The sequence below is a fragment of the Gadus morhua genome, chromosome 15 (genome assembly GCF_902167405.1).
Source record: "Gadus morhua chromosome 15, gadMor3.0, whole genome shotgun sequence".
In the NCBI taxonomy this organism is placed as follows: Eukaryota; Metazoa; Chordata; class Actinopteri; order Gadiformes; family Gadidae; genus Gadus; species Gadus morhua.
In genome coordinates, this window is record NC_044062.1 from 12,749,549 (window position 1) to 12,762,048 (window position 12,500).

The window sequence follows — 12,500 nt, forward strand, 5'->3', positions numbered from 1 at the left end:
TTAACTTGGACTAATTAGGGAGATTTGTCACGTTTACCTCCTTATTGTACCCCTTAAGGACATGCAATGCTCCAGCAAACTTGTTAAGTAGGGCAGGATTGGATTTAGAAAAACATAAGCATTTCCAAGAAATTCATAAAGAAACTAAGCATATTATAATTGTATATTTTTTTTAAAGTGCTTGTTTTCTTTCGTTTCTTCCACCGACAGTGCTTCAATCTCTTGAGCATCTTAATAATGTCCCATGACAAAGCAGAAAAATACTTTCAGTTTTTGTGTTCTAAAACAAATAAGTTAAGTCATCATGACTGAGTGTGAACGTTGTGGTTACTGCATGTACATAAACACATGGGTTACATTTCCACACAAACATTAAGGAACAGCAAACAGTCGGCCCATCGTATGTTTTGAAGGGTGAACCATTGGTATTCCATGTCTCCACTACCAGGGTCCCTCAAGTCTATCCGAAGAACGGAAATAAGTGCATGAAACAAAATCTCATCAAAAAGGGTAAAGGGAATTTGACACGATAAATGATGCCGGTCAGACGATGTTGGTGTCAGATACAGTGAATGAAGTCGCCTCTGGAGAAAGTATCATATTATAATAACATATTATATCACACCAATTTACCCACCAATGTACCCTCCGAGCATTGTGACTCGGTGACAGGCGTAAACACAAGTGTCCTGTGCGTGTGTGTGTGTGTGTGTGTGTGTGTGTGTGTGCGTGTGTGTGTGTGTGTGTGTGTGTGTGTGTGTGTGTGTGTGTGTGTGTGTGTGTGTGTGTGTGTGTGTGTGTGTGTGTGTGTGTGTGTGTGCGTGCATGCTCATTAGGGAGCAGTGAAGGAGACAATATCAACAGACTTGCCCGCTAACTAGCTCTCTGCTCTAATCAAAACATAATTAAACTCCTCGTGGCTGACTTGAAGTTGTCAGCCCTGATCAAAATAGTTAGACAAAAGAACCCATGGCTTCGTATAATTAGATGAGCGAATGTTCTCTATACACAAAAACTGTATAGAGAACATTGAGGTTGTTGCCACGACATACACTAACCAGGTATTCATTTTATTTTGTCCCTCAGATGATAATCTTGACATCCTTCAAATGAACCTGAAAGTTTTTTACTCTGCTTTCTTTTGGATTTTCTGAATCCTTGGCATTATGAGCTTTCATGTTTAGTGTAGCTCAGTTTCTGGAAACTTCCCCTAACCGACAAGAATTGTAACAATGTCCAAATGTGCAGGTCAGCATAGTTGGGCAGAGAAAGCCAGGCAACCAGGGACATGGCTTTCCTCCTACAAAACTAGCTCTCTTTTGGTGTTTGTTTATGCAGGCAGCATACACAATTTCTGATAGCCTACTACAGAGGCATAAGGCACTCGTAGAATTTGCTTTATTTTGGCATTGCTCTCTTCTTACCACTCTTCTTCACGGTAATTAAGCAGTAATTAAAACAGTGATTTTTCGTATGTGTAATTACGTAGAGTAATGTTGGGTCCTTAACGAGCAGGTAGCGGTAAGGTAAGCACATCCTGCTCAGCGATGCCAACAGGTTAGACTGCCGACAGTCTCAAACTCCAGAACCTTCCAGCTAAACCCCAGCCTGCTGTGTCCCTGTTCTCCCCCCAGCCAACACGGCCAAGGTGTTCATCGACGTCCACGACGAGAACGACCACCGGCCCGTCTTCACCCGCCGGCTCTACATCGGCGGCGTGGCCGAGGACACCAAGACCTTCTCCTCCGTGCTGAAGATAGTGGTGAGCCAATCACACGCCTGCCGCTTCCCTGTGTCCCACCCCCTACAGTGGCGGCGGCCATTTGATGTGTCACATGGTCTATTTATGTACTTGACATTCAGATGCCAAGCTGAAAGGGTCATTTATTTTGAAAGAAATATGTCTTGTTTGTTTTTAAATAGGAATGCTTTATGCAAGGAGAAAGTAGAACAAAAGCAGCAAAGTTATAATTGGCAGAAAATAATATTGGAGAATAAATACATATATTATGAGAAATATTTGGTGTTGTTCGCTCTAGTTGTCAGCTAGTCTAATGCTGTGTACTTTTTACTTACTTTATTTATTTGCCATTTAGAGAGTTTTCTCCAAAGTGACTTACACTGTTGATTGAGATATATAGAAATGTCATTAATGAGCATGAAGAAGGCTACGCTAGGTCTCGCTCCAAGATATCGACGGGGGGACTGCAGACAATGGGCTTGAACCCAGAACCTCTGGGCTGGCCTGGGAGTCCATCAGTGTGTATCCCGGTGTACACCTCAGTGGAGCGGGGAGGGCAGTGTGTGTGTCTTATCTACTGTCCATCTCACGGACGCTTAGCCCCTGAGCTCCTGACTCTGCTGGATGACTCAGCACATCCACTCCCTGTAGCACCATGCCCTAGCACCTCTCTCTCTCTCTCTCTCTCTCTCTCGCTCACTCACTCTCTCTCTGTCAGTATCTCTGTATTTCACTCTATTTCTCTCCCTCCTGGATTTAGGATCACAGTATTCAACTTGCGTTACTGCTCAGGAGCCTTGTTTCCGCCAATGTATTTTTAAGTATCCTATTAGAAAAAGGCTGATTAAAAAAGTGAATAACTTTCTCCTATTTTAAAACTTTTTAAAAGTTTCCTTAAAATTAGCTTGACAATGAGCAAATGGAACCACGGCCAGTTTCTCTAATGAGGAGATGTCGCTGTCTCTGTTTTGCAGATTAGTGTAACTGGGGGTATTATGAGTCTGTGTGTAGGTCTATGAATGTGTCAATGGGTTTGTGTGTGTGTGCAGGTCAGTGTTGTGATTGTATCTGTGTGTTTAGGTTTCGGTGTGTATCTATATGTGTGTGTCAGGGATTGTTTGTCTTTGTGTATGTGTATGTTTATGTCTAAGGGATTGCGTGTGCTTTTGCGTGCGTTTGTTGGGGGAGGGGGTTTGTGTGTGTGTGTGAGCATGTACAGGTTTTCACTAGGGCTTACAAACAGCGTAGACGTCAAAACTATTTGGTCTTTCTCTCTTTCTCTTTCTCTCTCTCTCTCTCTCTCTCTCTCTCTCTCTCTCTCTCTCTCTTTCTCTGCATGCATGACTGAATAACTGGATCAACTGGAGCGCAGGAAAAAGCTTGCTCTTACTTTGAAACGTTCCATTCCTAAAATACAAAAATAGTAGGATAGTCAAAAATATTTTCACTCAAGCTTTAGTTTGGGATCCTATTTGTGGTCATATCAGTCCGCAAACGATTTGATAACATTCTGCATTGTTGAGAATATCTAATACGGCGAAGATCTAAGAGCTTTCTGAACGGATGTTAATACAGTGGTGATAACAGCACGCTTCATTTTATATAATGCAATAAAAAAAGTTCAGTGTTGAAAGCAGTGGGAAGCCAGTCCATATAAGCTGCAATTGCATGTTTGATTGGATTTGCAATTAAATAACTTTCCATGTTTGTGATTTAATTGGACGAACATTGGATTCCTAATAGCTATTTAATGACATGAAAGCCATGCTACTTAATTTACCGAAGAATATTGTTGTATTTACTTGGGAATTGCTTTACGTTGTGTACCTACATACTTTACAAGAGCGTTGTTTATATTGCGCTATATAGTGTGAAGTGCAATGTAATCGCGTTGACAAGCCTAAGAGGGGATGCTTTTAATGGCCGATATTTTCGAATGTTGTGCTCATGGTTTCCATATCTGTATTCATGGTCAACATGGCTTTAGGAAATCGGGGTCCCGTTCAGTTGGTGATGGAGGTCGATCGCCCACATGCACTTCCCTCTAAAGCTAGCAATAATCATGATGAGTGGCTTTAGAGGGAAGTGCTTTGTGGGTGATTGACCTATTGACCTCTGTACTTTGTTGGGATAACTTTAAGATCAGTGATCTTAAAGTTATCCCAACAAGTCTGTAACCTGCAGCCGATGACGACATTCAGGGTTGTTTCTACATCGTAGATCGTTGCCATCTGATATCCTCGGTTACAGTGAGACGAGGAGTCCAGCTGGGGGGAAATGGCTCACAGGTTATCTCAGCAAACCGTAATTACTCGCTGTGTGTATTTGTAAAGACAATTGAGTTGTGTGGAGTTGGCAAATTTTCGTTCACATTAGGAAATTGCTTGACTTTCAGCGCGAGAAGATTGCACAGGGATAACAGTTTAGCGAACAATACCGTAACTCAATGTGACCCCTGGGCTTGTAATCTGGGATCCTGCAGTCCTGCTATGCTGTAGCAGAACTTCTGGGAGACGGTACAGAGCCTTGGCTGGAAACCAAGAACGACGAGGGGTAACACTGCGCCTTGTTCCCTATTTCATTACGGAGAAATTCTGCCGAAGAGAAACTCATTTGCGCGAGTGGATGAAGCTTTGAGAAGTGTATTTTAAGAAGTGCATTCCACTGTGGCCAGTCTCCACTGTTTTGATTTAAAACCTTTCCAGATACTTTTTTTAACTGTTGACTAGTGGAAGGAGGTTTGTTTGGGGTCTCGATAAGAACACCATTATCATTCAAGACCGAAAGTCACGTTTAACGCACTATTCTGTCATCAAGCAGACACGTTCTTACAAAACAACAACACTGCATTAAGACACGTTTCTGAGGAGCTGGTAAACAGCTTCTTGCTTACTTGCAGTGGACATTGACGTTCAAACCCTCACACTAGAGGGGAAGTCCCTATACACAACATGATTTACCCGTCCCTCTTCAGGCAGAAGGGGTGTGCTGGTCAAGGCTGGGCTGTTCAAACCTATTTAATGCACAGACGACAATGGAGTTCAGGAGCTTATGAGTTAAGTAATGAAGACATTCAGAATTGCTAATCCGTCAGAGGGTTATAGGAGATAAGGAGAGAACTTTCTGGAATAAGTCGACAAACCCTCGCCGTCTGCAGTGACGTACTTGCAGAGTCACGCTTCACTCACTTGGCCTGAGCGGGAAGAGAGGACAACCAGATATTCCTCCACCACTCTGGTTTCATCATCAAATGGTTTGAGCTGCAGCCCCTGAAACTCACTGCCCCCAATCATGCGGTCCTCATCCTACAATGGTGTCTCTGTGGAGCACCTCGCCTTCAAACAACGTACAAGTGCAGGAATGCAAAATTTTGTCTACAACCTCGACGCCCCCGCAAAACCGCTCACAACGCCTTGATCGTCGCTTTTTCCGCCTGACACATAATAGATTGTGAAGTTGACTTTTTTGTGCTGACATCAAGGCCAAGATTGAGCCCTGAAGGCTTTTAAAACAAGATTAATCTTTCGTGTCCAATTGCCATTTATATCAAGCCAAATCAGTTTTACTCTTAATGATTGAACAATTTGAGCATTTCACCCTTCACGTTAGTATTTCACACTATAATGCACTTGGGGAGTTGTATTTTTGTTTTAGGGTTTATCATAAGGGAAGTCTGTGTCTCTTCCCGCCTCTCGAATCTTGACATCTCAATATCTTGATATAAAGCCAGCCCTGCCATCGGCATCTTATTGTTTCTCTTTCCCTTACGTTGCTGATGCCGAAGGGGAAAGAAGAGAGATTGCTTCTATTTATCAATGTCACTATAGACAAGCAGCTCGTAAAATCGATGTGGGCGTGGGAGCCAGCCAAAGCATTCATGATGTAGCCGTCCCCCGGGGAAACTATTTTGACCCCTGTTGGCGAGGTGGTATCACTACACAGTCATGGCTAAGCGGTAAGCGGTACTACACAGTCATTGTCCAGTAAATGTCCAGTGTGTCTTTGTGTCACCGAATTTGCTTTCAATGTGCCTACAAACACTTTTTCTTTCTTCGGTCGGTAAACGCCTCAAATGAAAAACTTTTCCTCTTTATGGCCTGAATTGTCTTAACTTGTAAATACACAGTTTGTTTTTAGTGTTGTTGTTTTTGACTGTAATGTGGAATATTAAGGAGACATTGTGTGCCACAAATGACACTTTTACGTCCTTCTGGAATGTGAAGTTTATCTCTTCTTGCATTGACATTACCATTCAGTGTATGTGTGTTTATGTGTGTGTGTGTGTGTGTGTGTGTGTGTGTTTGTGTCACTGCTCGGTGCGTTCAGTTGGTGTGTGCGCACTCCCTGGTTACTGTTCACTCGGTCCAGGCGTTTTATTTAAGAACCCTGGTTTGTCTTGAGCACTTGGAATTGTTTGTTGTTACTCTGATTCTGATTGTCTGCTTCGATTATCCTCCACCGTGCTTGGAAGTCCCTTTGGATGGAAGCATCTGCTTGGCAAATGATGACTAAATACGTGTTTTAAACCACCACAGGCCACCGACGCAGACACGGGGAACTTCAGCGCCATGGCGTACCGGCTGATCATCCCGCCGGCCGAGGAGGGCGCCTCCCACGACAGCTTCGTGATTGAGACATACACGGGCGTCATCAAGTCGGCCATCAACTACCGCAACATGCGCCGCTCCTACTTCCCCTTCAAGGTCATCGCCACCGACGACTACGGCAATGGCCTCAGCAACAGCGCCGACGTGGTGGTGAGTTTGTGCGGCGAGGGATGTGTGATGGGGTCACTCCATTCCTTTGTTTGTTTGCTTGTTCACCCGCTGGACCGTTCATTTGTTCTTCCGCATCAGAAAAAGTGCAGATACGGTGGCAAGTGAGCTTGTGATTAGTGACGCCGTCATTTCATTGATTCATCGTTTATTAATTTGTTCACCATCAACAGAGAATATGTGGTTATGAGTGTGGCGAGATATCGGTGCTATGGTTAAGTCATTCATTCACTCATTCGTCGGCAACAGCGCCGATTTTGGTGGAGACTTGTGGTTATCTAACTGATTCATTAGTCATTCTCATCTTGCCGTTCATTCATCATACATTTTCAATCATCCTGTAAGTGACAATGTGTGTTCAACACTCAACGTCATCATTTCATAAAAAATATTTTGTTCAGGACATTCAAGGTCAGCAAAGTATAACCACGAAAAATGGAACATGAAATTATAAGTAAAAAGAGAAAATCAATCAGATGCATTAATAATGTTCACCCACAGAGCTATGTTTACTGATATCATTGCAAGGATTGCAACAGGGTGAATTTTTATTAACGATGGTGCTACTTACGAACAAGAAAAAAAAAATGATAGGCTTAGAATGCTGGCGGGCTGTAATAATAACCACTGTTGGGTTTGATGTCATGACAAAAATTGTAATGATATGTCTTCACACCCACACAAACTAATACACACACTATGCACACAAATTGACGCACATTACGGCGCCCACACAACACACACTCTCTCACACACACACACACACACACACACACACACACACACACACACACACACACACACACACACACGCACACATTCTTGCATAAATTCAAACATAGTTCGACATAGTTAGCAACCAGCCAAACTTTTATATGAGTTTATCTTGTTCAGAGAAACTTTTGTTTGAGTTTCTCTCATGTTGCTAAGTTTATCATGTGTTCTGATGATGATGATGATGATGATGATGATGATGATGATGTAGTAGATGATTATGACGATGAGGATGATGATAAGGATTACGATAAGGACAATGAGGATGATGAAGGTGATGATTATAACCGAACACTGCGTGGAGGTTGTCTATCTCAGTGCTGTCTGTGGTACGCATTCCACTGGTGGTATACAAGGGTACTGCAGGTGGTACGTCGGATTTTATTCTTAAAATAGACAGAATTACAAAAATAGAAGAAATGATAGAAAAATAGTTGTAAATATAGAATTATGGCTTATTCAAAACAGCGACAACCTTTGTACCCTTTTTCCGTTGGCATATGAGACGGTCAGCAAAATAATAATTAAGCGGTACTGCAAAAGCCAAAGGTTCGAAAACCCTGGACTATCTCCTTGTCCATTTAATAACCACTCCAGTACGCCATGCAGATCCAGCTCACGCTACGAACACAAGAACCAATTCAACCCTGTACTGCAGAGACCTGCGAGTCTTCAGCGCTTCGTAATTGGTGTCTCTGTGTCGGTGTGTCAGTGTATGCATCGTGTGCGTGTGTCTGTGTGTGTGTGTGTGTGTGTGTCCTGTGGGTTTGAGTGTACCTGTGTTTGTGTGTGCGGGCATGCGCATGTGCATATGTAGGCGTGTGTGTGCATATATCCGTGTCTGCACACTGGTAGATGTCATTGTGGCTCTTTGCCGTTGTGACTCTGCATCGTCTCGCTCTACATTTTCGTTTTATCCCCTCCCCAAAAAAGAATAGTCACCACCCACCCGCTGTGCTGTCGCTCCGTCTCCCCACCACCAGCCCGCCCATCACCAGCCCCCCCGCCCCCCCCCATCCCGGTGCTTCTCCACCCAGGCAGGCAGGAGGTTTATGGAGCGCTTCATGTGGAATGTTCCGGGGCTAACAAGCCTCTAATGAGACAGAAGGGGGGTGCAGGACATCAGATGCGTGATGTGTGCGAGTGACGAGAGGGGCGTAACTGTGACGGCTCGGGTCCTTTTCAGCGGGAAACGTAATTTCCACGGCCACGCCGCACGGGAGCTCTGGCCGCCCGGCGGGGGGGATTAGTCTCCACACACACGCACACACAGACACCCCTTCCAGGCCGTTAGCTCCTGGCTGACGGCAGCGGATGGGAACGCTGGTAGGGTTGTGTGGTGGCACCGGTACAAGTGGATAATTAGTGGAGCCGTGTTTGGACTGGTGTAGGGCCAAGACAAACACAAACACACACACACACACACACACACACTGACAGATGGACAGAACCATACACACAGAGGGACACTGATAGACAGCCGGATCCACCGATAGGAACACAGGTAGACTGACAGACACACACACACACACAAACACACACAAACCTTGTAATACTAACAATCAACAAACTAGTACTGTTTTAACTGATCGGGACGATTGTTTGTCCACGCAGTTGTTGCAGTGTTTTACGGTCTGCTGTGTATATAACTTAGATAACCTGAAACAAAATGTTCTGCTCCGAGGTTGGCTGTATGTTTCGGCTTTCTTTCTGCTTAAAAAAAACCCAACACACGCCAACAAACACATCACCATCAGTGTGCCTTACCCGTCAATGTTTGGCTGCGGTTGGATGAAGGTTTTTTGTTGGCAAACATTCAAATCGAATTGGTTTTGAATTCTATAGTGGGGTGCTGGTGTTTTGGGCAGTGTACTAGCACCTCTCAGTTTTGGCACCCATAAAGCCTCGATAACACCAACACTGCTTTGCCTCTGTGGGGCGGCTATTTTTCGAGTTGTTATGATAAGTGTTTAGTTTTTTGCTGCTTTTGCGTTGCTGTGCGTTTTTCGACAGCGCCCCCCTGGACACCCCGAGGTGATACTAGTTCAACTCTCAACTATAGGAAAAAGCCGGCAATGTCATTAGGTTGCAGTATGAGTATTCCTTGGTTGCTTTGCCAAAGTAAAACAGGAGAGAATGCCTCCTGAATCGAGGTTATTTTCTTGGCTTCAACAAAAAGGGTTTTTGGGTGATTGCCCCCTGACTGTGTCTTTCTTTGTCTTCCTCTGTCTTGGTCTCTCTCTGGGCCGCGTGGCAGGTTTCAGTGGTGAACGCGCTGGACATGCAGATCGTGGTCTCCAACGTCCCGTCCACTGTGGTGGAGGAGAACAGAGATCAGCTGATTAGGTGAGACCATGTTTAAATTGTCAGCCAACTGCCCAAAGCTGCCGGACTCAAACTGTTGGTTGTCAGTCAGAGCACATCAACATTCTGCATCAGTCTGCTTTAAAGTCAGGCACGGATGCATTTTTATTATTATAAAATGTTTTATTGTTATTTATTACACGGGTCTTCTCAATGCCGTGGAATTGACCGCTGTCAAGAAAAGTGGATTTTTTGCCGTCTTTCGTATCACTCCGCAAATAGTCCAGTAACTTATCAACCCCAGCGTACTCGGTTGCTAAGCCACATCAACGTCTTTGGCAGACTATTTCTTTGCTGATCAACCCTACAAATGCTGGTAAAAAATAAATTGTGAAAAGTAATTTTTTCGTTTCGGCAAGTAGCCGTGTAATAAGCGGGATAATGTATAGAACGTCGCAGGTCATTATCGAAAATAAGCCGCTTCTGCCCTGTCAGGCTTATTTTCCCGATAATGACCGGCATTCTATAAATTATCCCTTACATATTCATGACATGAATTATTTGAATCAATGTATTTTTCATAAACTGTTCATCAAGTCATTTCTGAAGGAATCCCTGCGCAACAAATACAGTTTTAATAATTTAAATCAAAGAATTCCATGCAAAACACGTTTGTGTTTATTATCCCCAGGAAAGGCCCTGCGGGGGGGGAGGGATCCTGCATCTTTGATAAAGTGCGATAATAATTCTAATACAATAAAAGTCTAATAGAAAATGTCAACGCAATCTCACACCTTAAGCTCCAGCGCCAAAAGGAAACAAACAGGGAGGCAGCACGCACCTCCAAATCACTGTCATATGAGGTTTTCTCTTCCCTATTGACTATAGTCATAAGCTTGCAAATGGACGCCCAGTCACGTCCACTCGTTAATTGAACTTGTTCAAATGCAAACAGCTACTCTGTTTGCAGGGCCTGGTGGGCAAAGCTTTTAGCCATATTAGCTCATCGGAAAAGCAAATGGCATTTAATATTTGTTTTCCCAGTGTGTTCGTTGTTGCGTCTGCTGCGCCTCCTCTTCCCCGGACGCCGCGCACCCACACACACACACACACACTCACACACACACACACACACACACACACACACACACACACACACACACACACACACACACACACACGCACACACGCCCACACACACACACACACACAGATACACAAACATACGTACATAAAACAAACCTATTTGGGGTGCTTAACACTCGGTGGCAACACCATGACACCACGACACCCCGGGCAGGGCACTAGCGGGGCTCACTGGGAGCGGTCCAGGCCTATTTTATATTGAGTGCCCGTGGCGTTTCTCCGCCATGACACCAGCAGCCACCGGAGGGTTTTATTTCTATTGGCAGTGATCTGGAGTGCAGATTTACTGCCCCCGCCACCCACGCCCCTGCCCAGAATAATTTATCCCAGAATAGTTCTGCCAAGAGTTCAATGTCGAGAGACGAACTGTCCCGATGGGGGGAAACCCGCTGCCAAATGAGGTACTTATAATACAGCGGTCGGTGGGGGCTTTAGTTTTGCTTTAGCTACCATGACCACAAAATGAATCACTAACGATATCAACATGTCCGCCTTTTATGGTACTGTTGCTCTTGCACTTTTTCCTCAAATGACTTTTGTTTTTTGCCCAGATGTGGGTTCTTAGGTCCCCACCGTATCCCGATGTGTTTTCTGAAAAGTGTCAAAGTTCATTTTTTTGGTTTCGGATTCTATTATTGTTTTTTGTTAAAAATCTACTTTTTTTTTTTTTTTTATTGTATTATATTGATTGTATCATTTATTGTGTGATTTGAATCCATTTCATTTAGTTATTGTCGCATTGTTGTCCCATGTCTCTTGTTTTGCATGAAAACTGTTGCATTAATAAAGATTGTTTAATTCGAAATCCTTTTCGTAGCATTCTGGAGCGCTATGTCCAGGACCAGATACCTGGCGCCAGGGTGATCGTGGAAGCCATCGGGCCCCGTCTCTACGGCGACGGCTTCGAGCTGGAGAACTACAGTGAGTCTGACCTCACGGTGTACGCCATCGATCCGCTCACCAACAGAGCCATCTCCCGCCAGGAGCTCTTCAAGTAAGTCACGGAGCCAAAATGGAAATATCTATAATGTAATTTCCATAAGCAGCTACTCTTCATTTTAGCAGGGGCTTTCGTCCACCGCGACAGTGGTTGAAAGTGTTTACTAAAGAACTAGATAATCAACGAACAAGTAATTCGGTCATTGAGGAGAAGATATGGGATAGGGCATCTTTATGAGGACATTGGGGAATGAACCAACAACCTAACTACGATGCTACCCTGCCTCTAGCTAGGGCCTCCCCTGGCCTGAGTCACACTGATTGGACTCTTGGGCCGGGTGGGGCTGCACAGATTAAACCAGCCAGCACCACACACACTCAGGGAGAGAGCACCTTAGATCATTGTCTGCAAACTTTTACAATGAACCGGTTTTCCACTACCACCCCCCTGCACTGTTGTCTGGAGGAGCCCAGTAGGCCCCACCTGTGTGTGAGTGTGGCAGCCACCTAGGTGGCGTGAAGCATGCGCACTGCCACAATTTTTTTTACTTTAATACATCTACATCTATATATATTCTACTTTTATACCCTTGTGTTATTTACTATGAGAATGTAGTCCCCTGATGGTTAGTGTACGGCACTAGCTCTCTTTCTCTCTCAAGCTCTCTCTCTCTCTCCCCCTCTCCCTCTCCCTCTCATTCTGCAGCCTTTCCTCTTTGCCTCCCCTGAGGCGCTGTGCTCTCTGCAGGTGTACCTGATCTGTTATAGAGGACAATAGCTCAGGGACAGAATCACATAATGGCTTCACGGCGACAGGAAGA

General features: G+C 44.4%; 1 protein-coding gene across 1 annotated transcript in view; it reads left to right on the forward strand.

Annotated features, from left to right (window-relative positions):
• The window catches only part of LOC115560230 (protocadherin-15-like), a 225,899-nt gene that overhangs the window by 191,065 nt on the left and 22,334 nt on the right, over positions 1-12,500 (forward strand). The window contains 4 exon segments of the mRNA XM_030379553.1: positions 1,635-1,762; positions 6,277-6,498; positions 9,548-9,636; positions 11,558-11,734. Of these exon segments, the coding sequence (XP_030235413.1) occupies positions 1,635-1,762; positions 6,277-6,498; positions 9,548-9,636; positions 11,558-11,734 (616 nt within the window).